Source organism: Antechinus flavipes, chromosome X (genome assembly GCF_016432865.1).
Source record: "Antechinus flavipes isolate AdamAnt ecotype Samford, QLD, Australia chromosome X, AdamAnt_v2, whole genome shotgun sequence".
Lineage (NCBI taxonomy): Eukaryota > Metazoa > Chordata > Mammalia > Dasyuromorphia > Dasyuridae > Antechinus > Antechinus flavipes.
Genome location: NC_067404.1, coordinates 76,522,368 through 76,547,207, shown reverse-complemented (window position 1 = coordinate 76,547,207; position 24,840 = coordinate 76,522,368). Strand labels below are relative to the sequence as shown.

Genomic DNA, 24,840 nt, shown 5'->3' with positions numbered 1-24,840 from the left:
GCAACTTCTTTTTCTATATGACCCTCAGTTCCTTCATCAAACCAGTTTGGCACATTCACCATTTCCTGTGGCCAAATCGACCGTTCCTCAAAGGAGGAAGCTTTTCGACTAAGTCTTTTCAGACCTGGCCTCTCCTCTATGTAGCTAGGCTCCGGAATGGATGGGGAGAGGCTCTCCAACTCCTGCTGGCTGGACTTTACAGCCTTCAAAGGATGCCGGAGCCCATCAGTCTTGGGCCGCTTAGAGACCCATCACACAGCATGATTTTTGCCTTCCTTGATTTTGGTTTGGGGATTAAGTTCTATTTCTTCATGGACCTGAAGCAGAATTGCAATCTTGCTCACTGGGTTCTGAGTTACTTTACTTTCTCCCAATGAGTGTCCTCATCCTTTGGGAGCAGTCACTCATCTCCATGGGACTCCAAGGATTCTCAGTCCTCTCTTCACCTTACTTGGGCTCCACCACTCTCTGATCTATTATTTACAGATAATGCATAAGATAAAGCTTGGCAACAGCCACCATATCCCATTTACTTCCTCGTTTCTTTCACCAACCTGCTCAGGATCACTAACGCTCGAGCGATCCTTGGTCAGAGCCCTGCCTCTCACAAGTCAGACTGTCCCCCAAATGCTCCAGGTCTACAACCTGGTCCCGCAGCAACTCTGGCATCTTCCGAAGCTATTGTAAGGGCTCCCAGTGTCCTCTACTTCCTTGCCTTCTTTGCTCCTTCCTTTACAGATCCTACGACCATATGGGGAAAATAAACTCTCGCTTCATATCCTGTTTGAGTTTTTAAATCATCTGAGGAATTGAAAATTTCCTCTTCTGGTTAATTGCTCCCCTCGCCCCGAGCTGGCCACACAGGCTCATTTCCCCCTGTTCTGAACTCCGAGGGAAGGTACAGATCATCTCAGGCTCCCTCTACGATACCGATTTAAGCCACTCCTCAGCCTTTCTTTCTCCAGCAAGTTAATTTCGTTTCTTTAACCTTTCCTCATTAGGCCAATTTTCCAAACAGTGAAAAGTTTGGCTGCTTGTCTTTAAATGTTCGCATTTCTCGACGGAGACATCTCGGATGACATAGACCAAAAGTGGACCCGATAACAATGGCTTTTCGAGCTCCAAGGACCTAGCTTAGGGACAAATAAATGGAAAGTATTTCTTTGCCCACCGAATAGTAAACACATGGAGCTCATTATCCTGAGGGAGACCATAGAAGCTGAAAATACGATGTCATCTAGACTCGTAAAGCCCTCTGGCAACCAGCCAGTATGTCCCAACGATCAGTAATTGAGAAGATTGTGCCTGATTGACTGTTCTGTTCCCAACCAAATGCTTTAACCGATAGCTCCTGTTCGTATTTGGGGTCCATTAGCACATCAAAATAGTGTTTATTGAGCCTGGCAAAGGGCTGATCGTTGTCAGACAAAAAATGAATGGTTCGGGGAGTCGGCCCAGGAGAGCTAGTAAACTCTCCAGAATGTAATTCTCCAGACACAAAGGGAAACTGTTCCAGTGAGGAGGGAAAATGGTAGCTGGGGGAAAACGCTGAAGTAGATACACAGGGAACTCACTAGCTGACTGAGATAAGCAAGAACAGGTGAGAGGATGAAGCGAAGCACAGAGTACAGTCCTGCAAAAACGGTAGTGGGAACGCAAGAGACTGGTGAGGGTAACTACAGATAGCCAATAGGGTACTCTGGGAAGGTGGGCAACTCTACTGGGGGCAAAAGGAAGATGGTGGAATGGAATGGAGAGGACCACTGCCTGCAAGCGGACAGAATGATCATGCCCTTCTTCCAGGGCAGACTTTGCCCTGGAAATGACAAAACAAACAGGCCAGCAGAGAGCTGATCCCCAAGATAAGTAAGGAGAGAGTAAGCTCCCAGTCTCAGAATGCAAACAACAGCCCAGGCAGCGTCATTCAAGGGGAAACTAGAACTCTACTGGGGTGTTTACAATCACCATATGGTGGATGTGCATTTGCAATGGTGGCCATTTCTTTCTAGGTCATGTGCCATCGATTAGGAGCCGAGAACATCGGTGAAGACCTTGGTGATGGCTTTGGGGACAAAGACACAAACTTCCTAATACCATCACAGAGTAAGAAGAGCAGCCTGTACCATGCAACTAGGTCTCGTCTTTAAAAACAAATTTTATTAAAATAGCTAAGTAGAAATGTTAGGTAGTGCTACTATAAGCATATTTAAACAGAATATGCAACTTAAAACAAGATTTAAGAAAGTACACTTACCTTAGTCATTAACAATTCTTCTTCTTTAATCCAACTGTGGTTCCCATTCTAGGCCCTACTCCCTCATCCCCAATCCAACATCTCTGGATTCTGAAAGTTTGTTATGCCCTCTCAGGAAAATTTGAGGGCTGCAGGAGTACATTTTAGCTCCAGTTATACCAAGAGATCCATCTCAGAAAATCTAGTGGGCACATACAGCCTGCCATTCCCCCACCATCCCTGCTTCCAACTCACAGAGTGTTCTTCTTTGTCATTTACTATTACTTTATGAAATATTGAGTAAAGAAGTATTTGGTGGTAAGGGAAAGATTAGATATCACATTTTAGAGGACTTAACGGCTAAAACAGACTTTTACATAAACACAGTGTGGGAAGTTTCACTTAGCTATTCTGAATAAAGGAGGAGCAGCTCATTGGTTGGGTACTCGGAGGAAACGGATACTGTATAGAATGAACACTGCAGGTGACTGAAGTCACCGATACGTGAGGGCCAAAATTTCGTTCAGCTAATTTCAACGGAAACCTTCCCAAAATGCATTATGTATTCCCTACCTCCATATGCATCCACAAAGAAATGGACTTCCCAGACTAGAGCCCTATACATATGGCCTAGGGCCTTACACATATGGCCTGGGGCCCACACATCTAAGTAACTGCAAAGCCCAAAGTAGCTCCCACAGTCTCAAGATGCCTCATAACGTATCTTTCCCCAACGTTGATTTGGAGGCGTTGCTAAGGTGGCTATAGTGGCCCATTCCAAACATTTCTCAAGCTCGGTATTTCAGAAGTGAGAGAAAGATGGCGAAAGGAGAGACGACGTTACCTGTAACACCACAGAACTGTGGGTGTTGCTTGAGAAAAACCGTGTGGTTCCCGTCTTGGATGACTGCAGGTGGGCAGACATGCCTATATCGCTGTTAACGAGAGATACCTTCATGTGAGGATCCTCCTCTTCTACCAGAGATCTAAAGAATGGGAGGGAAAAGCCACAAATTTAAATCTGCTCTTCCATTCACAACAGCGGATAATACCTTCAAGTAAATCACAACAGGTACTACCAGCCCCCAGCTTCCATTTCAGAGTTATGAGTCCATGAGGAAATTGAAGAAAGTCACGACTTCCTCCAATGCTTGCTGCCAGGGTCACAAAAGTGCATGCGTGAGCTCGTCCCAGAGCGCTACCGCAGCCTGCTGCGCCCAGCCACTCGCAGGAAACTCTGGTGGCCGTTGGCACCACATCCAGGTTGGTGGAGTCCTTGTCACCCCATGTAAAGCTAACCTGGCAACTTTCTGAAGCAAGAGGAAGTTCAAAGGTGACAGGCAGTGGATCTGCCAAGTCTTTTCCCATCCCTTTATTTCTGATATACAGAAACAATCCACTGTGAAAGCAATGCTGTCTCCCTGCCTGGCACTATCCAAGTGCAGGCCTCTCAACAGAGCGGCAGTTGAGTCTCTGGGAAAAAAAGGATGCTATATAAATAAATGCAAGGTGTAGCACACGCAGTACACTGGAAGTGTGTAGATCTGTTGACATACCAAATGAAATAATTCTCCAGGGGAAAAACACCAATATACAATTGGCCCAGGCTGCTCTTCTGCCTGGCATTCAAAGTCTCCCAATTTCTGGCCTTATTTTCTATTAGTTCCTGCATATATCTGATATTACAGGAAACCTGGACTGGTCCCCTTGGCTCAATTTCTCCTCTCTGTTTCTTTGTCCCACAATTCCCTATGCCTGAATTGCCCTCCTCACATCCCCAGCCCTGCCTGATGTTTAAAAGCCACCTCTACCACATAGCCTTCTTTGATCTCGCTGGCTAGTTACTTAGGACCATTGAAGAACTCATGAGGACACTCGCCACCTTCACTAATCACGGCACGGGGTCGCGGCTCCCTCGCTCATTCTCTCTGCCCCTCCATGGAAGTCGTGTTAGTGCTGGTGAGGATTCTCACAAGCTCTGGTACCCAAGTCCCTAGCTGGACAGGTCTCGACTCCAGACACATGGAGAAGCTGCACATCGGGGGAAGCAGCAGCACCCTGGCTAAATTGGAAGAGACCAATTAGCAGGGCGGTCTCAAGAAGAGCACGGGTTAAGCTATAGAAGCTCTTCCCCAATCACCCAAGCCACTGAGGGAGTATGATCTGGGTTGGGGGAGGGGAAGACAGGAATGGAGCCCCTACCCAGAACAGTCACAAAATAGATATCAAAAGTGGCAAGAGCCAGAGCAACAACAGATGATATTTAATGAAGCTCTTCACAAACATTCAAGAATCCAGGCTCAATTATTATTAGCAGGAATAATAACACCCCATTCATGCCTGTCAACTCACTGCTCTGTCATACGTCGATCTTTCCAAGGCCACAGCAAGGTGGGCACGAGGGGCTCCAATTAGGCCTAGAATCCAGGGACCCCGCAAAGACCAGGCTTCCAGGCCCACGATGTGGGCCGAGGAAGAACCGACGGTTTTGCCTGCACTAACCCCTCACTGGCAGTGGGCATTTCCTTCCATCTGAGCAGAAGCCCACAGGCTTCTCTATCAGGCGGGCTGACTGCCCACCTGCCCGCCACGGGGGTCTGGAACTGACAAAAGTGGCTTGCCGAGGGCTCTGATTTAACAGCGGACTGCCAGACGAGGGTTGGGACTGAGCCATGAGAGCCAGTGATGGTCAAGAGAGCCGAGGACAACGGGGACTGTCCTCACTCAGCGGACAGGGGACAAATTTCTGGATAGATGAGAGGAGCCCTGGCAAAGAGCAATTTTAAATCCAGGGAAGAAGAGAGTGTCCGTCTCAGGGACTGGCCCATGGCACACAGGACCATGTCACAGAGAGGTCAGGAAAGATGAGGAGAAAAAACGAAAAAACCAGCAGATTGCGCTCACTGGTGATTCTGTTGAATGACGAGTTCAGAAGCCAGAATGCAAGAGATGGGGATGCGAGAGAAGCTGAGGCAACACATCCAGACGGTCTTTTGCATCCTCCAATCCATCGCTTCACACCGGGCTTCACCTCTGCCAGCATCCCCTCCTCACTGCAGCCTCCCCCCCCATTACCTTACGTTTACATCTCCCTGAGAAAGTTGCCTTTCCCCAGCAGAATGCAGCTTGCCAAGAGAAGGTAACCGTGGTCATGAGAAGGTGCTAGAGTGAATTTCATTTTGGGAGCAACAGGAAGGCTCTGAAGGAGTTCCAGCAGGAGACTGTCATGGTAATTGCTACCATTTCCATAGCACCTACTATGTGCTAGGCTCCCTGCTAAGTGCTTTACAAATTCTTATCTCATTTGCTCCTCCCAACAACCCTGGGAATTAGGTGCTATTATTGGCATCCCCATTCTAGATGAGCAAACCAGCAAACAGCCTAAGTGACTTGCCCAGGGTCACCTAGCTAAAATGTCCACAGCCATATTTGAACTCAACAATAGTTTTATCAATGAAGGAGGTGCCTTGCCATCTCCCTTGCTGCTGTACCCAAGGATCACTGGGCCTTTCTACTTATCATACTGCAGCGGAACCCCCTTAGGGTAGAACTTCCTCAAAAAGTGTGAGCTCCTAGAGAGTAAGCAATATCTTGCTCTCTTTGTATAGCCTGCGTCTGGCAGAGAGAGAGCTCGGCACCTAGAAAGAGCTTAATAAATGTTTTTTATTCATTCATGCATTTCTCTGCCAAAAGGTCTTTGAACTAAGAAACATTTAATGATCAAAGAAGGAAGCAATCTCTAATTGAAGAAACATGTCATTTAGGCGAGATTACTTAACAATGAGGAACTCCAGAGCTGAATTTTCCAGATAAAATGAAATCTGATCCTTAAAGCACTAATTAGTTTTGATGGGGGAAAAATGCACGGCTCATGCCTCCCTGCCCTCATAAGCAGGATGTCCTGCCCATAACTTCCTGATGACTCAGGGCCAGCTTTAGGATTCTCAATTATTGGGCACAGTTGAGGCGCGCGGGAAAATCTGCTCGATGATCCCGGCTCCTCTGCCTCTGCTTTGCTCCCTTTCTGAGGCTTTCAGCACCAAGCTTTTGGGCCTTCCAGTCCCCGTGTCTGTCAGAGCCTCTTCCATTTGTAAGTGCATCTCATTGTCCACCCAAGTGCAAGGGAATGGGCTGGAGCCAGTCCTTCTCCTGTGGGTTAGTTCCATGGTCTCTCCCGTTCGTGTCTGTGTCAGAAGTGGCCTGGAGCCCGAGCTACAGGATGTGCGATGGGGGGGACGGGGTTCGGACCCTACTCGAGCAATCTTAATAATTGGCTCAAAACAGAGGGAGACAAAGGAAGGTACACTTTTCTTCATCAGAAATCGCTGGAGAGAAGCATCAGTGTCTTGTGTGCCTGCTCAGACTTTCCGAACGAATTTGCAATTTAAAAGAGAAAGGAAAAATACTCATCAAAGGGGTAGCCTTTTTTTCCTCATTACAAGAACACTATTACAATCCAGGGTTGTCCCTCGGATAGTTAGTTCCTTGTCCTAGCAGAGGGCCCTTAGTAACAGTGCTCTGTTGATCTGGTTACAACACACATTTTCTATAATGAATAATTCTGGACAACTAAATGCTTTCTTTCTCTGACCATTATCTATGCAGCATGTAGCCACCATCAGGAAAGTACAGAGGGGAGGGGAAGTCACCTCACACAAGTCCTCAGTTTGGATTTCAAACCTCGGTTGCTCTTCCCTACTTCCCCTCAGCCCCGGCCCTGGCCCTGGCCCTGGCCCTGGCCCTGCCCCTGCCCCTGCCCCTGCCCCTGCCCCCTGCCCCTGCCCCTGCCCCTGCCCCTGCCCCTGCCACCATCTTCTACACATCTCAATCCACTGCTCTGAACAAAAAAGCCCCGGAAACTTGGAGGAGGCCCAACATTACGGTATGCGAGGCAGGCTCGGGGTTCTTTTTTCTGACTCCAAAACAAGATGACCAAGGGCCCCGGCAGCATCCGAACCACATCATCAGACAATTCCACGAGGGCGAACGGATTAGCACTCGCCTAGGAGAGGGTCCTCTCCAGCCATTTCTTCACCAGGGCACGCTACAAGCAAGCAAGGGGCCTTGAGGCCAGGACGCCTGTGCACGGAGTCCTGGGGGGAGAGTTGTGACAGTAGTCTGGCATGTGGGAGTCCCTCTTAGGAGGGCACAGGCTTCCCCTATCGACCTCTGCTTCCTACAGCTGGGCTCCGGGGGCCCCGTTCCTGCCGCTGTCGAGAGGCTGTGTCTTTGTTCAGGTTTTCAGCCCACGAGCCAGCCAGAGAGCTGGGGAAAACAGTCCCTTAATGAGCTCAGGTGCTGAGAATAATGGGTCAAACAATGGGAATCGGCTTTGTGTGGGGAAGGGGAAGGGGAAGGGAGAGAGGCAGAGCACACTCCACATCCCTGTCAGGCAGACACATGAACTTAAGATTCTAATTCGAGTAAGGCTGCTGCTGAATCGGGGAGCAGAAACTTGGGGTGGAAGGGGTTGCTCCACCAGGAAGGGGATGCTCCAGCACACCCTTCTGAGAATAGGGTTCTTAAGCCCTGATTTCGGACAGCCTCCTTGGAGCACGATGATTTGTATATCAGGGATCAAAACAAATATTATGTGGAGGTTTGTCAATAGGGAGAAAAAACAAACTGGTAGTAGATAACATTGGGGGGATACAGTAACCTTAGAAAAATATTATTGTCGGTATTTTTCCACGAGTATGTTCTATAAGCTTACAAGTTTGGGCCTGATCTAACCCTGGTTTCCACGAGCAGATTCTGTAAGCTACAGCCTCCCATTAAAGAGAAACTGACATGATGGTCTTAAAACCATCAGGACCAACATTAGGTTATAGAGAAAAATTCAGTGCCTTAGTAGCTTCCTCCCTATTCTTCTTACTAACTAGATGGTAAACCGTTCTAATTTTTCCACTTACAAACTGCAAAAGCTTTTAGTCCCCTCTAAATTCCCCATCCTGGGACAAAGCTCCAATCACCCTACCCTGGTTACACAGTTCTGTCCCTGCCATTCAGAATGCTGATAAAAGACAAAACGTTTCTCTTTAGAAAACACTGGGGAATGTTATAAATGAAATGTTCTAATATATAAAACGAACCCAATCCTAAGCATCGAGAAGCCAGAAAGCCTTAGTCAAAATGTGGACTTCTTTCTTCACTTATTTATTAGCCCCTTGCAAAATGCCAACTATTTCTAAAAAAAATTAAGATTTTTTGCCCCTCACTCAAGTCCGCCCCGGCAAACAGAGAAAACTCCGCTGGCAGCTCAACAGCTCCATTTACTCAAGGGGCAGCACACAAACGGAGACAGGGAGCTGTCCTTCCCCTGGATCTCTGAAGAGATAGAAGGCGCCACAGGGGCCCACATTTTACCCCAAGATCCATATGAAGCCTTGGATAGCCAAGAGTCAAAGGACATGAAAATCCCATACATACATGAGAAAGTGTGCTCCTGGGTCTGTGTCTCTCTAGCTCTCTTCCTCTGCCTTCCTCCCTCTCTCATGCTTTCACTCTCACTCTCTCCTGTGTCTATCTTCTCTGTGTCTCACACACAGGAAAAGAAGCTCTAGCAATCCAGATGAAATACGTATATCCAGCATGCCTCTCTCTCCTGAGCTTCAGTTTCGGATCTGTATCATCAACCGCCTACCGGCTAGCTCCTCCCGCACGTTCCCCAGACACCTCAGACTTAACGTGGCCAAAACACAACTCATCAGCTCTCCTCCTGAGCCTCCACCTTTCCCACCTTTCTTTCTAACGGGTCACCACCACCACCACCTTTCAAGGCAGCCACCTGAATAACCTCCGAATCGATCCCAATTCTTGCCCTCTCCTTCTAGCCAATTCCCCGGTCCCGCGATGTCCGATTCCTCAACGTATCTGCCAGCTGTCACCTTCTGCTCGCTCACACAACCTCCACGCCTGCACCGGTTCTCCCCTAGCCCTCTACCTTTAAGGTATCCCCTAGCCAATCGATCCTCCAGGCAGCTCCCCAGCTGATCTTCTCCTCGGGGCACAGGTCTGTCATTGTCAATTCACAGCTTAAGAAGCTTCACTGTTCTCTGTTGCTTCTGGGATAAAATATAAAGTCCCCAGTTAGCTATGTAAAGTCCCTTGCAGCTGGATCCAATTCATCTTTTTGACTTCTTATACCAGATTCTCCCTCCCCCCTCCCTTATATTCCAGCAGAACATGTGGAAATGTCCACATTTTCTGCATGGATTTCACAGTCCTCCCCAAAGCAGGTCCATCTCACCTCACTAATCTCTTATGAGGCCCTTTCATCATAAAACCACAACTTTCTTCACTGACAAGAGGTTGCAACATCAACAAGTAATTGTGTATTTTCCAATAAGAAATGCTGATGACTATTAGAGACCACGTCCTAGTGATTCCTAACACAGGAAAAGATCCATCTTTACTTGAAACAGCTTATAAGACTAATGAGATGAATGGCAAATAAAAAATGCATCTTCTACAGCCAAACTGATCAATTCACCCTCATCATACAATACCAAGTCATCGAAGTTGAATTAAAATTAAAATTGTAAGTAACAAACTATCAAATCTTCACATTTTATCATCAGTCTAGAATTACTGGCTACCAATTCTTAGACCCCTAAGTGGAATTCTATTAGAGAAAGCTACATTTCATAACAATCTCCTCTCCCTCTCCAAAGAGCACTTTCTTTTCTTTCTTTCTTTCTTTCTTTTCCTATTGGGGTCCGGTGTAGCAGGTTGGCCAGAGGAGCATGAAATTGTAGTGCCAGTTTCCCCAAGTCTCGAAGGTTATCTCCCTAAATTGTAAAGGGATTGTCATCTGCACTAGGGAGGGAAGAATCACAGAGCTGTATGAAGAACTCAAAGTCAGCATGTGACAAAGGCAGGATCTGGATTTGGATCCTGCCGGTTACAAGGCCAGCCCTCTCTTTGCCTTGCCATATCACCTCTCTGAGAATTGTCATATACGACATATGCTAATAATAGTTAAGAGAGATATACCAAAAAAGGAGACATGATGTTTAAACCTACGATCATGGTGGTTTATATTTAATGAACAATGAAAGTACTTCTTGGTATTCTAGTATCGGCCTCATGAACACCATCCCAGCCTTGAGTTTTTAGACAAAACTCGTTTGTAAAGTAAAAGAGGAAATGGATTCAGGTACTGTCATCTTCTTCTTTAGTTCTCAGGGGCTCATCTGTTATGCCACAGTTCTCTTTATTCTCCTGACTCAGTTTCCCTAATTATCCTGACTCAGTCCTGCCTCAGTTTCCCTGCTTCTCAGTTCTGCAAAACCTCCCCTCTTTCTTTATCAGAATACGTGATAAGGATAAAAGGTCTTATGTTTTAGAATATCACAATGCCTCTCCCCATCCCAAGCTATAGGAATGTCAGATACCGTCTTATCAAGATGCCTCTCCCCATGTCTGGGATGCCTTCCCCTGATTATGTCATCTCATCTCCGGTGGCTCAGCCCACCCTGTCAAGAGTCCCGTCCCACTCTCAGTACTCTCCACCCCTGCCTCAGTCTACCCTCTGCATCTGAGCCACGTGTTTATATGTCATTGAGAACTCACATTGTTGGCTGGATTCTTGGAGACCATAGTCTCATTCAGCCCTGGGACCAAACATGGATCCGTTGGTCCCAGTATATCTCTCCATTCAATAAATTATTAAATATTCTCTAATCTCTATCTTGCTCAGGCATTACACATCCTAAAGCAAAGCTCTCTCCACACCCTCTTTCCAATTCAGAAGTCTTCAGTGGGGTCCTACAGCTGTACAATGACACATCAATTCCCCTGTTTAGTGCTAAAAGTCTTCTGCAATATACAGCTCCCGCCTACCTTTCCGAACTTACTCCATTGGATCCGATGGCTCACTCCATTCCACCCAACCGGCATGCTAGTTGCGATACGCTATTTCCCGCTGTCATGACTTTGCACATGTGAATCGGTGACTAAGTGTTAAGTGGTCTCCATGTCACTAACGAATTCTCTCTTCCTCTTTGACTTTTAGGATCATGATAATAATAATAATAATAGCAGCTCATATTTAGATAGCACTTTAAGGCTTGCAAAGTGCTTTGCAAATATTATGCCATATTTTATCCTCGCAACAATACTGAGAGACCGGGGTTGAGGAAATTAAAGTAACGAGCGGTAGTTGGAATTGAGTGGACCACACTGACTGAAGTACCCCATTCTGCTGCTTAGAGACCCATCGAGGACCTCGGTTATGCTGAGCAGAAACTCACCGAGACCCGAAGCTTGATGCCAAAGAATTCTCTCACAACTGGCCATCTCCAGAAATTTCAATGTCTTAGCCTAAAACTGCCCCCCACACTCATCCATCAGTCTCTATTTCCATGTGCCTTTGTCAATACAGACACCTTGGTTTACCCATTTAGCATTCTAAGACTAGGAAATGTACCATCCCCAAATAAGAGGCATGAACGTTTACAGAGGGAAAGAACCTTCCCTGTGATAGACTGGACAACATGGTGACCCCACAGGACAGTCAGAGCAGCTCTTATCTCTATTTTATAGCTAAGAATGCTGAGGTTCAAATGGTTTGGCCTAGGTCATGTGACGTAACTGAGATCAGAGAGCTGTACAGCTAGTGTCTGGAGCTGGATTTGAATTCGGGTCCTCCTGACTCCAGAACTGGCCTCGATCACCACACCATCTACCTGGCCCTGCACCATCCAGCTACCTTCCGAGGCCAGCTCAGGCACCAATTCCCATGAGGCTGCCCTGTGCCCCCACCCCAAGCCGTCAGTGCTCTCCCACTCTCGAAACCACTCCGGATGACTTTACGTGCACTTTGCCTTCCCTTCTCTTTGTACCTGTTCTTTCTGCCAATAGAACTTAAGGACCGAGAGGGGAGGAACTACTTCTTTCGTGTCTTTGCTTCCCCACCACCAAGCACAGTACCAGGCACGAAGGAGGCTTTTAATGAGTATTTGTCAAATTGAACTGGCCAAACTGGCAGAGCTTCAGAGAGCTGAAGGCAGGAGGATGAAGGGCTCGAAATGATTCCTCATCAAGGTTGGCTGAAGGGATTTTAGACCGGAGAAGCCTCAGAAAGAACGTGAGAGCTGTCTTCCAGGGCGTGAAGGGCTGTCACTCCATTTGCTCTCTTGGCGGCCTTCCCCCCAAGGCAGAATGAAGAGCAAGGACAAGTGGTAGAGAGGCAGATCTGGGCTTCATGGAAGGAAGAGCTTGTCATCAGTTGGCACTAATCAAGAGGGCCAGGCTGCCTCAGAAGGCAGGGGCTCCCCTTCACTTAGAGGTCTTCCAGTAAAGGCGATACAGCCACCTGTTGGGAACTCCACTGGAGGCATTTGTGGAAAGCCTGTAAAGTTCTTCCAACTCTGATCTTAGTTATGTCACCTGGGCCAAGCCATTTGAACCCTAGGGCCTCTTTCTTATCTTTAAAATGGAGGTAAGCGCTGCTCTGACCTATGGGGTCATTGTGTTCTCCGGTCTATCGCAAGGAAGGTCTTCTCCCTCTGTAAAGGTTCATGCCTCTTATTTGGGGATAGCACATTTCCGAGTCTTAGAATGCTAAATGGGTAATCAAATGTGGTCACATTCATGGCTGCTGACTGTTACTTCATGGCAGGAGGTAAACGTCATGCTCCCTGTAATTAAAAACTCGAGGTACTTCTATTTTTACCCATGCTCCTATCACATGTGATGGTACCAAATTCTTGGTTCCTCAAAGGTGAGAGCCATGCACCCCTGTGCTATATGTAATGCACCTCGGTAACTTCCGATTGCTCCAAGGATGCTGGCAAATTGAGCTTCGATAGTATGATTTTTTTTTTATCATTTGTAACACCATCAGCCACACTTGAAAACCTAATGCTTCTCTCCAACCATCTGACTCCTCTGATCCATTTAACTCAGGCCCATTTCTCCGCCATATTTTCACAATGCTCCTAATTCCATTATGAACACTGCCAATGTACAGGAAATAGAATGCTGCTTTACTAGAGACCTTTCTGCTTCATTTTCATAGTAATTAATTAAACACCTTGATTTTCTCCAAGTTAACAGTACGGCTCTGCAGTGTGGACGGAGCCTCTGATGTGTTTGGCCAAGTATTGATGATCTATCTACATGCATGTATTTGGCCTGTTGCCTGTCACATATGCCTGAAAGATTAAAAGGCAGACTTGGACCATCTTGAAAATATACATGCAATGACTAGACTTTCCGATGCTCCCATATCCCCCCCTTTTCTCAGTTTGGTCATCAAAGCCTATAATCGGACATGAGAAACCCAGTGTCAGGAACTGGCATCAGACAGTTGGGCTAGATACCCGGGCACGCCTGGCCCAAGTACCATGCTCCTTGAGTGCTCAGCTAACCTCTGTTCCGGAAACTGCAAGAAGGGGAAAGCTCTGCTTCTGAAGCAGTCCCTTTCACTGTGGGAGAGCTATGGTCACCAGCAAACACTTCCTAAGATCAGTCCTAACAAGTTGCTTCTCAATCTTCAACTCACTGGTCCCAGTTCTGGCCCCCTAGTTCAACATATACTAAATCGAAGGCCTCTTAGACCTGACAAACTTGCAAGCATTTCTTTGAAGTGAGCCTAAACTTAAGAAAAAATGAGCTGGCTCCGAATGCCTTGAACACCCATCTCGGAAGCTAAGCCCCACCAGCTTCAGGTGTGGCAGCTTGAAGGGATGGAGCAACTTGGCTTGGAAACAGACTGGGCAGCTGGAGTCAACTCCAGGAGGAGCAAAATTCATTCAGAAACTGTCAAGTGCTCGACATTGACATTTTAAAGACCCAGCAGACAACTTATCCTATCCTGACTCCTAGGAAAACATTCCAAATCTGCCTAAAATGCCATACATTCACTTCTTAATAAACTCTCAACTTACAATCCTCTGGTTTTTTGCCCCTAAGTAGCTTGGGAAAAACAAGTTAAAAGCAACTGTCCCCATCTTTGAGACTCTCAAATCCTTGATGGCCATAATGGTCCAGGATGAAAGGGACACCAGGAAATCCCAAGAGTCTTCTTCCCCCTTGGGGCCAATCTCTCTTTGAAGTAACCAGAAGCTAAATTCAAGAAAGAACCCAACAATCCAGAGAAAAAGCTAGTTGATTTTTTTAAATCTGAAGGTCTCAAAAACACTCAGTTTTCTGTTTCACAAATGACAAGTCCAAGAAGCCTGAACACTCAGGGACACACAGCTGGTATTATTTTCTATCCCAGTATATTCCAGGGCTTTAGCGCGAAGAGCTTTTCAAGAATCTACGAATTGGGATTGTTTGAGAACGTTTCAGTCTTAGTTTGCAAATGGCAAGAGCATCCACTTGGAACGAGATGACAACAAGCAATTTCTGCAGTGAGGAAACCGAGGTCCCATGTGCAACTCTACCACTAGGCACATGAGTGCTCAAGGGAACATGCACCTTCTCCATGGTTCCATTTGCTTTACCTAGAATAAACGAATAGGATCTCCTACCCCTAAGGCATCCAAGAGACCGAAAGATAGCTAATATAAAAATCAGAGCCGTGAGGATGAGAACAGTAAGTCCTCTGGAAGGAACCACAAACCAAGAATTGATTATTATATTATCATTAATATTCAAAGATTTATAAATGAGCTCTAGATCCAAGCATGAAGCATTAAACATATTCATGTATATGTAGATTTTAAAAAAATTTTTATTCTACCATGTCTGTTCAGTTGCAAGATGGGGGAAGATAACCCTAGAAAGGAGTTTATGTGGGAAAAGACCAAAGGAGCCAAGGGGACCACAAGCTAGACTTAAGGCAACCGTGGCTGCTAGAAAAATTACTTTAACTGTAGGATTCCAAACAAGAGAGATACTAGTCTCCCTAAACTCTGTACTAGTCAGATTACATCTGGAATATCACCTTCATTTCCAGGTATCATGTTGTAGGGCTGAGCCTGACAAACTCATGCTCATCCCAACAGTGACAAGCCGGTACATATACAGAACCTGTGACCGGGAAGAATCTAGACCACACAATGACAGAATGTTTATCTTGGGGAAGAAAAGACTTATTGGAATCTCAAAATCATTATCAGCTCTATAAAATGTTTAGGATTTGGCTAACGTGAAGTTTCGGGGCACAAACCAAAGCCCATGTATGTTCATTTCAGGGCTCAATTAAAGAGCTACAGCTTTATGTTCAAAAAGAGGAAAAACTTTCTAACAATTACTGGGTATCCACAAACACAGGGAGCTGCCCTGAGAGGTAGTGAGCTCCCCCTCACTAGAGCTATGCAGCCAGAGGATAGATGGTCACGGATCAGGAGCGAAAGGACAGATTTTGAGGGCGAGGGGGTGCCGCGGAGGTCGGAGTAGATCAGCATTTCCCCAACGATGGGAATTATGACTCTCCGTAAAACCTTTACTACAACGTCTTCGAATTTAAAAAATGACTCCTCCCCCAGCTCCGGCTCCCTGAGGTGTCCAAGAGGAAAAGTGCAAGGAGGAGGTCACCTGCTCACTGGGATGAAGCTGCCTGGGTCGGAGCTACTTGCACATCCCAAGGATGGTTTGGCTTAGAAAATGCTGGACTAGACAATCTCGAATCCTTTCTGGCTCTGTGTCCAGGTCTTACCACAATTATTCACCAAAAGCTGGGCCAAAAATGGCTGCAAACTTGGGCTTGATGACTTATATTAATGGGTGATTTTCCCACATCGTATAAGCATCCCCATCGGTACATGTGAAAAGAGTTAAAGCCAACCAAAGTAAGCCTGCTCCCAAGCTACCAGATACTGAGCATTATTGAGAATACCCATCCCTTAAAGCCCAGAATGATGTTTTGTTTCTCCACCCCCTCCATACTTATATGTACAATTCCACATCTTCAAGGAGGATTTGGCGTCACTCCTTTGCCATCATTGTGAAATGTGTTGTACTAAATGTGTTAGTAAAGGGGGTAATACAAGAAAAGGCTTCTAAAATTATGCAAATCAAAGCAAAAATGGAAAAACACAGGGAAGCCAACATTTTTAAATCTACTTTTTAGTTGTTGTTTTTTTTAATGCCCACCCAAGTAATAAGAAACATGTCTGCAAACAGCAGAGTTCTCTTCCCAGGAACAAGTTGGCAATCTGTGCCAGGCAAAGAGAAGCACTGAGTTCTACCAACTCAATCACAGCGACTTTCTCAATATTCATCTACAGAGTAGCTGGGTCTCGGGACACAATCCGGGCCTCAGTTGGTAACTGTTAATGACACAAGCCTTTCCAAAAGGAAATCAAGTGAACGCTGGGGATCAAAGCAGACAATGTCTTCTTTAACGACATTCATTAAACCCGTGGTCACAAACAGAAACTGCTTTCATAATCATTGTTTTAGAAAAGTTACACTGGGAGAGAGGCTATCTTATTGCTTCAGTCTTCCATTTTGTCATTTCCAGGACATTGTTTCAGGCTGGGAAAAAGTGGCCACCTTCATCATCCTCATCCTCATCCTGCTCTTTAATGTTTGCCAAGCCCTTTGCATGCCTCATCTCGCTCCCCCCCTTTTCCTCTGAACCTAAAAGGTAAAACTGTGATGACTGCAAACAACTCATAGTTTGCAATTCGTTTCCTCTATTTCCCAGGATAGCCAGTATTAGCCATTGTTAGCCCAATATTCAGTGGAAGCTGCCAAGATACTGGGAAGGAGCCACTTAATGTGTGAACACACTTTCAATTTCCTGAGTGGACCTTTTTTGACCGACCCGAGAAGTCCAACTGTTCTCACCTGACGAACAAAGCCTCTCCTCTGGGGATCTCTTTACACAGAACATCAGCCAGCTCCACAGGGTAAAGCTGGATACCAATTAATCTACTGATGGGCACCAGCTGTCAACAGGATGACCCCTCCTTTTCAGGTGGACTGCCCTGCACCACATGATTTGGGGAACAGAAATGAAAGGCAGGGCCATAACTCCCAAGATCCAAACTGAGCCTTTACGGATGCATCCCCCCAGAGTTCCCCATCTCGTCTCCCCAGAATTTGAGACGTTCGACCGTGTCCCCGTCGACCATCCCAACATTTTGTCGAAGGCACACGAGATAAGCAGGCATTTATTTCCCTTCTTTTCAGTTCTCGGTGAGGCAAAAGTCATTTAGCAATGCCCACACAAACTCCTGAAAGGGTGGAAAACTGACTGAAAAGCTGCAACCCAGAAAGCAAGCACAAAGCAGTCAGACTCTCAAGTCCAAAGGCCTGCATCTGTCTCCATTCTGATTGCACCCTGGCCCCCGTCACGTTGACTGCCAAGACAGGATTCCCAGAGGCCTGGGCCCACTGAAGAGCGGCACCCCCGCCCTGAGCTCCAGGCAGGCACTGCCTGAAGAGGCTTTCCATTTTCTTTCCAGGCTTCAGTAATTATTCTATCACTGCAACCGACTTTTAATGAAGCTAAGAAACCTTCAGACTGACATTTGCAAAGCACAACTGTTGAGAACATGGCAAGATGTACCTTGAGTAAGAGTTGGAGAACCGTCGAGACCTGCAGCCAAACGTTTCCCCCACCCCACCCCCAATAAAGGAACTCTGCTCAAGGAGATGCTGATGTCTGGGGGGGTGGGGAGATACAGAACAAATGGGTTTTCTTCTGCCGTGCTTTGCAGAAGAACGCCAACATATCCAACTTTATATGGACCTTTATGCACAGGTGATTACTGCAACTATTATTTCACAACCTGTCAGTGTATTCTCCCTGGGGCCAAAGGGCCATCTTTTCAATTGGATTCCAAAATTTTCAGACCCGAAGATCCAAAGATGGGGGCGGCTTCCCATCTCCCTTTTATCCGCCCCCCCCCCATAATGGGGTGGAGCACTCCCGGCATCACACTGGCCCCTGGGCCTATGATGATAGACACAGTAATCCATCTGTACCCTGCCTAAGAAAGGAAAGCCTGCTACCACATTGTTTTCTCCAACGAGCTCACGGGCTTCAGAGTGGCCGAGGACACACAATCGCTAAGTAGGAAGAGAATTCTGTCCGGGCATCGCAATAAACTTTGCTCAGTGAGTCTCTGTGACCAAAACCCTGAATGCCTAAGTCCCAAGGTGAGCGTCAGGCTCCACGTCCCAGACTTTCCACACTGCGTCTGCAAATATAAAAGCCTTCTGTCCGTTTTTGTGCAAAGAAGCCAGATGTGCCAACTGACTAAGAGAGTCCACTCCCATGGCCAAGTGTTCTTGGGGTAATAAGAGACATGCAATTACATTTGACATTCTACAGATGTGCCCCCCCTGGGCAGCCATCGGCACACAGGAGCTGGACTATTTCTCTCGGCTCGGCGGTCCAAGCCAATTCCCTGCTTTCCCGGGGTCAGAGAAGCTGACGCTTAAGCGAACCGGGGAATTCGCAGGGAGATGCTGAATCTGGTCGGACCGACTGGACAAATAATACAAAGAGCACAGTACGAGGTTTTTAAACTGCTTGATTTTTCTCAAATCTGGCAGGAGGATTAAAAAAAATGTGCTGCCCATTTCATTTTGAGGGGAGCCATGCAAGAATCGGAAATCAGGACTCTCTCTCTCAGATGAAATCAGAATTCCTGATTTTCATGCCCTCTGGAGAAGTTTGTCTTTGGCCTGCCCTGGCCACTTCGGAATAGTCACGTCTGATTAGCTCAGGGGTGACTTGTACACTGGAGCAAGCACACACACACACACACACACACACACACACAGGCCCCTCACCAACCTGTCACTTCCCTCTTTTCCCACCACACTGCAATAATTCTGGGGCTTATTTTTCCATCGATGAAGCTCATCATTTTAAGAAGAAAGCAAAATCATTTTCACATATGTTCAAGTGGAATACCTTGCAATATCTCTGAGAGAAAATATGAATAATAAGCTGCTAAGGAAAAGCTGGGAGAAGCTGGGGCCGGCGAGCCTGCCAAGTTACACCGATTCCCCGCTTCCAGGACCCCGAGGGGGGAACCTGCAAAGCTGCAAATCTCAAGCTGAGCCGAGCCTCGGCAGCGGCAACGGCAGCAGCTGAGGGGCTTCGGAGCATCCCTTACGATCGAGATGTTACTGGCCATCCGTGCCCCAAGAAGAGGGAAAGCGGGGAGGCTGCCAAGCAGAAGCCCCGGCTCCTCGAGCTGTTCCTCTGCCTTGATCGTCAGCGGGCACGGCCATCTGAAACGGCAGCCGCGAACATAACCGACTTTTGATTCCAAAGCCATCTTTGTAATTGAAGGAAGAAAAAGCTGAAAAGGGCAAGCTTCTCCTCCCCTCCTCCACCCCTGGACAGGACAGAAAAAGAACAGTCGATTATGCTTCCTGGATTTTCCTTTTTGTATGAAACCCACCAGACCCATGTTTTCATTTAAAAAACGCCCAAACCTCCAGTAAGCTAACCCCAAACCCTCGAGAAATGTTTATTTCCGATCGATTCGGTAAACAACATTTATAGAGCAGGTATGTGGACGCGGCACGAGCACACAACCGGGCAGACAGAGCGGCAGTGCCCCAAGCTCACACCTCGAGGCTTTCGGCATCATGATTGCGAATCGAGCGAACTTTGAGAGCTGCACCACAGCAGAGCTGTGCGATGCGTCTCCTCTGCCAGAGCAATACTGCCCGTCAGGGGAAAGCTCACTTTCTCCCGACCCCTACGTACATTTGCCAGAGACTGTGAAATGCTCCGAAGCCAGGAGGCATTTGGAGAGCCAAGCGCCGGACTATCAGCCGTGGTCGCTTTAGCACAGACACGGCCCGAAAGGCACCCGGGGGCTCCCGGCCCCTCGGAAGCCCAAGCGCGGCTTTACAGACCCATGAGGAATAGTCAAGGTTGGCTCGCCACGAAAGCGTTTCACTAGCGGATGTCTTCGCATTCGACCCTCCCGAGAAAACCTTCCGCCCTCGGAAAGTTCAAGTCGTAGGGAGGCGAAGCCAACCTGGGGAGAACGTCTCCGGAGAGAGAACCGGGCATTGGGGGCCGCCGGGCGGCCCGGCTCGGGCAAGCAGTCCCACCGGAAGCCCCCGTTTGCTCACACTTACATGTACGCCGGTGAAAGTGGCGATGACCTGGAGGTTTTAAGCACAGGAACGGGGAATTTCCAGATCGCAGGAGAGCTGGTTTTCCATTTCAAAGGCATGTTGTTGTCACCACGGTACTACAATAACAGTAAACAGCGTTTCCATAACACGCCACCAACTAGCCCTCGCTTCCCCCGCCAGAGCGGAGCTGCTGCCGCCGCCGCCGCCGCCGCCGCCGCCGCCGCCGCCGCTCTAAAGCGGCCAAAGATGCTGCCGGCGCCCTCGGACCGCGGCTCCCCGCCGGGAAAAGAGGGCTGCCGAGCGGCCCGGGAGGACACTAGCCTCCTCCCGATGCCGGCCCGTCAGACACTGACCGCGGCAGCGAGAGAGCCGCCTCTCGGGGAGCTCACAATGAAGCCTCCGTTAAGAAAGGCGGCTCGGCTCGGTACCGGGCAGAGCTGGCCGTGCCGCGGCTGTGCCTTGGCAGGAGGGCTCGGGCTAGCCTCCGCTCTCCCTCCTAACCTGATTTCTGACCAATAGAGGCAGGAAAAAAGCAGGACGGAGAGAGGACCGTCGGCCAAAGGAAGCCACACACCTACCTACTCAGAATGCACTTGTCATCCTCTGAACAATCTTCCTGCGAGCTGCAACAATACAAGTGGGCTAGTAAGCTCAGCATAGCCTTGGGCCACCGTCGGACGGCTGAGCTGGGCAGAATGGGCAGAGCTGGGCTGAGCTGGGCAGAGCCGGGCTACCAAATGCAGCAGCAGCTGCCGGGGCGCCTCGTATGTGAGCTCTGAACGAGCACCCCGCCTGGCTATGCCATTAAGGAGAGCGCCCAGCGCCCCGGCGCCCGTCCTCCGCATCCATTGTGCGACCGAGGCCAAGTGCGGGCAGCCCACCCCCCAGCCCCTGCCCAGGTCTGCGCCGCATGCCCAGCTCTCCGCTGCTCCGGCCAGGGGCTCTCTTCCGCCCGGGCTGATCCCCAAGCAGGACGAGCCCCCACGCCCGCATCTGACAACATCTGGGGCAGTCTCGCGGACCTCCCTCCCTCTCTCCCTCCCTCCCCCTCCCTGTCTCCCTCCCCCCTTCCCCACCTGCCTGTCTACCTCCCGCAGCACAGCAGCAGCAGCAGCAGCAGCAGCAGCAGCAGCAGCAGCCCCAGGGCTCTGCTCCTAATACCTCAATAACGGGGACCCTGCCCAACCCTAGGGCAATCCCCCCTGCCCCTCGCCAATGACCCCACCCCCACCCCACCCCCAAATCACGGTAGCCTGCCCGGGGGAGAGGGGAAGGGGAGGTAGGGGAGCCCACCCGACAGGCAGCCGCTGCCCTCGAGCAGGTGTCCGCCAGGCTGGAGGGCAGGGGGCAGGGATAGACACGGGGTGGGAGGCAGGCGGGGCAGGGGGGCAGGGAAGAAGTCAGGGAGCAGGGATGGTGAAAGGGCAGGAGGCAGGCAGGGCAAGAGGGATGGAGAAGGGGAGGGAGGGAAGCGGGGAGGGAGGGGGCAGGGGCAGGGAAGGAGGGAGGCAGGGGGCAAGGAGGGGAGGGGGACGGGGAGCAGGAGCCAGCTGCTGACCTCCAAGGCGGGCTGGGCAGGGCGGCAGCGGCGGCGGCGGCGGCGGCGGCGGCGGCGGCGGCGGCGGCGGGCAGGGCGGGGGCAGCACAAAGAACAGCTCCTCCGGGGGCGGCTCCGCTCACTCGCTCCTCGCAGGCTCCGGCTGCGCTCAGCTCAGCTCCAGAGGAGCGCCCGCCCGCCTACGGGAGGGGAGCCCGGGTGCAAGGAGCGGGCCGCTGCTGTGGCGGCTGCCCGGCGGCCTGGGCCACTTCCTCGGCACACAGCTGCCCCAAGGAGAGCTGCCGGCCCGCCCGCCCGCCTGCCCCGCGGCTGCCGCTGCTGCCACCTCTGGCGGTGCCGCCTGTGCCTGTGCCCGTGCCGCCGCTGCCGCCGCTGCCCCCTCTCGCGGTGCCGCCTGTGCCTCCTCTGCTGGTGCCGCCTCTGCCAACGCCGCCGCCGCCGCAGCGGCCGTGCCAAGCGAGGTGAGCGGAGCCAGCGGTGCCCACGGGGGGCTCGGGGCTGCAGCCCTCCCCTCCCTGGGCCTCAGTTTCCTTCTCAGTCAAAATCAGTTCTCCCCAGTCGGGTCCAGCTCCGGCTGTGAGATACCAGGGACCTTGCAACACCTTTAGGAGTCTGGGGTTCCAGGTATCAGTGTCCCCGTTGGGAGGAAACCGAGACTGCTAGCGCTGGAGATTTAGAGCTGGGGTGCAGCTTGGAGGGGACGGAGTTACAGATGAGGAAACTGAGGCCCCCCTGCCCCAAGTGGGCCGGCCAGTAAGTGGCAGAGGAAGCCGTGAGCCGGGGCCTGCCCGTCCTCCCCACTCACACTCCAGCAAGTACCGTAGGGGCCGGGGACAGTGGCAGGTTCAAGTTGGTACCCAAAGGTCAAAGTGGGCTTCCAGCTAAAATGGGCTTTGACTTACTTTTTCCAATTATTTATGAGCTGAAGATGGAGCTAATTAGAGGGGGGAGGAGGAAGGGGAGGGGAAACGGTTTTCTCACACACATTTTAAAGACACAGTTGAAGTGCTCACTTAGCACAGACCCGATGGCGACTCCCAAAATGGGCCGAGGGCTCACTCACAATTCTGAAGCGGCCTCACAAGGACAACTGGACACCTTCCGGCCAGAAAAACCAAAGTGGACCCCAGAGCCGCCCGTTGGGAAGCGCAGTTCCGGGGCCAGGCGCTGACTAGGAGGGAGGCAGGAGCCGGAGCCGGGCCCCATTCAAATTCACCTTAATCCAATCCACACAGCCCTGCTTCCAACCCCAAAGCAGCCCCCCCCCCCGATTCTCAGGAGGAGAGCTCTTCCCAGCAGCGCCCTTCTCTCCCCAGTCAAACCCTGGAAGGAACTGGGAGGGGAGGGCAGAAGCCCCACTGGGACTCCCAGATGCCTTTTACTGCTCAAAAGAAATTCCAGGAGGGAGGGCCGGAGGCACAGGTAACCCAACCTAAGGCAGGAGGAACAGCATTCTGGGATTCTGGGAGGGGGGGGGACCTCCCAGGTTCCTCTGGGGCAGAACCGCCTAGCCGTTCACAAGGTTCCCCACATAAATCTCACTCATTTGCTGCTCAGGCCTGTTTTCGGCACACAATGCGGCAAACCTCCAGGGAACAAAAGCCCAGTACTAAGAGCCCTCTCTGATAGAGCCCTTCCTTTCCCAGAGGAGGAAACTGAGGTCCCAGCCGTGCCCGCCCACCAGGGCTGTCTAGCCCCCTTTCCCAAGTGTGCCACAGAACACTGGCCTCCTCTCCAGCAGGGCGGTGATCACAAACACCCACGGTCCGGAGGGAGGCCTCAAAGCAGCCAAAGCACCACGATGGAGAAGAGGGGGGAAGGCACGGAGCCAAGTCTATGGGGAAAAGGAGGACGGAAGTCACTGGAGAAAGGGCAGTGGAGGACACTGGGATTGTAAGCTCTCAAAGTTAGAGCTGCAAGGGATCTGAAATGGGAATTCTCGGGGCCAACCTCCTCGATTTACCCATGAAGCCCAGGGATCCAGTTAAAAGAACACACAAGAAGCCAGTACCCGAGTCATGATTTGAACTCAGGTCTCTTTCTGACTCCAAGCCCAAAGTTTTTTCAAAACTTTCAATGGTAGAAAATGCTACTGTGTCTGACACGCCAATATTTTCTTACTCTTTTGGAGCAGCAGGCTTCAGGGCACAATCCTCAAACTTGGCCTAGGTGTGCAATGGCCAATCCTGGCTCCCAAAGTCCATCCAGTTTTCCCAGAATCCCCAGTCCTCCCACCTCCTCGGGGAGGCCGACCCACTCCACAGGTTCTCCGGGTGTGCTTTTTCCCAAACCGATCAGCTCAGAAACATTACCACGGCCCCACAGAACTCCTTCATCCCTCTCATTTTCTTAGGCCTATCTCAATCAAATTAACTGAAGGAGGCCCGACTTGCTGGGTCCCTCTGAAGCTTAGACGACTCCTCAAGCACATACTACAGTTTGAACAATGCCAAGTTACAAGCAGATCAACATTATTCTCAATGTTCAATACCTTGTCTCAAAGTTCCTCCTCTGTAGCCTGCCCTCTCCTGTAGACAGGGACTGGGCTGGCTCCTCAGGGCAACCTCACCCCCTCCGAATGTGGCCTCTGTGGCCTTAACTCTACCAACTGACCTAAGACTTCCTTCCTGTACTTAGCCAAAAGGATAAGGCCTTTTAGAGGCTTGGAAACGTCCCTGGCCTATAACTAGCCTCTCTCCAGTCTCACAGGTATACCACAAACTTGTTTAAGGGTCTCTTACTTCTCACAGCTTAATGACAAACTTCAGCCTTAAGGGATGGGCCTTCCCTTCAGGAATTCAGATGGTGACCCATACACACAGCCCCTTATCCCATATGATTTCTGTCCACATGTCTCTTTGGATTCTCCCAAGGAGCCACCTGATGCGATGGGGGTGGGGAGGAGAGCTAGCCTTCCCACTGTCTGGCTGTTTTCACTCACACTCACTTCCCTTTCTAGTTTACCACAGCTTTAGTGACATCGTTACCCCCAGTTTCAACCTGGTACCATTCCAGTGCCCAAGGTTTGCCGGGT

At 49.8% G+C, this 24,840-nt stretch overlaps 1 protein-coding gene across 5 annotated transcripts in view; it reads right to left on the bottom strand.

Moving 5' to 3' along the window:
- KLHL13 (kelch like family member 13) overlaps positions 1-24,840 on the bottom strand; it is a 123,972-nt gene that overhangs the window by 24,223 nt on the left and 74,909 nt on the right. The window contains exons 1-2 of one of the 5 annotated variants that reach the window (XM_051968975.1): positions 20,827-21,193; positions 3,078-3,219 (exon numbers count right to left, since the gene is read on the bottom strand). In XM_051968975.1, the coding sequence (XP_051824935.1) occupies positions 3,078-3,219; positions 20,827-20,906 (222 nt within the window). In that variant the 5' untranslated portion in view covers positions 20,907-21,193. Of the gene's footprint in view, positions 1-3,077; positions 3,220-20,248; positions 20,396-20,826; positions 21,194-24,840 lie in introns of those variants that run through there. The other 4 variants (XM_051968977.1, XM_051968974.1, XM_051968976.1 and 1 more) reach the window with 4 other exon arrangements.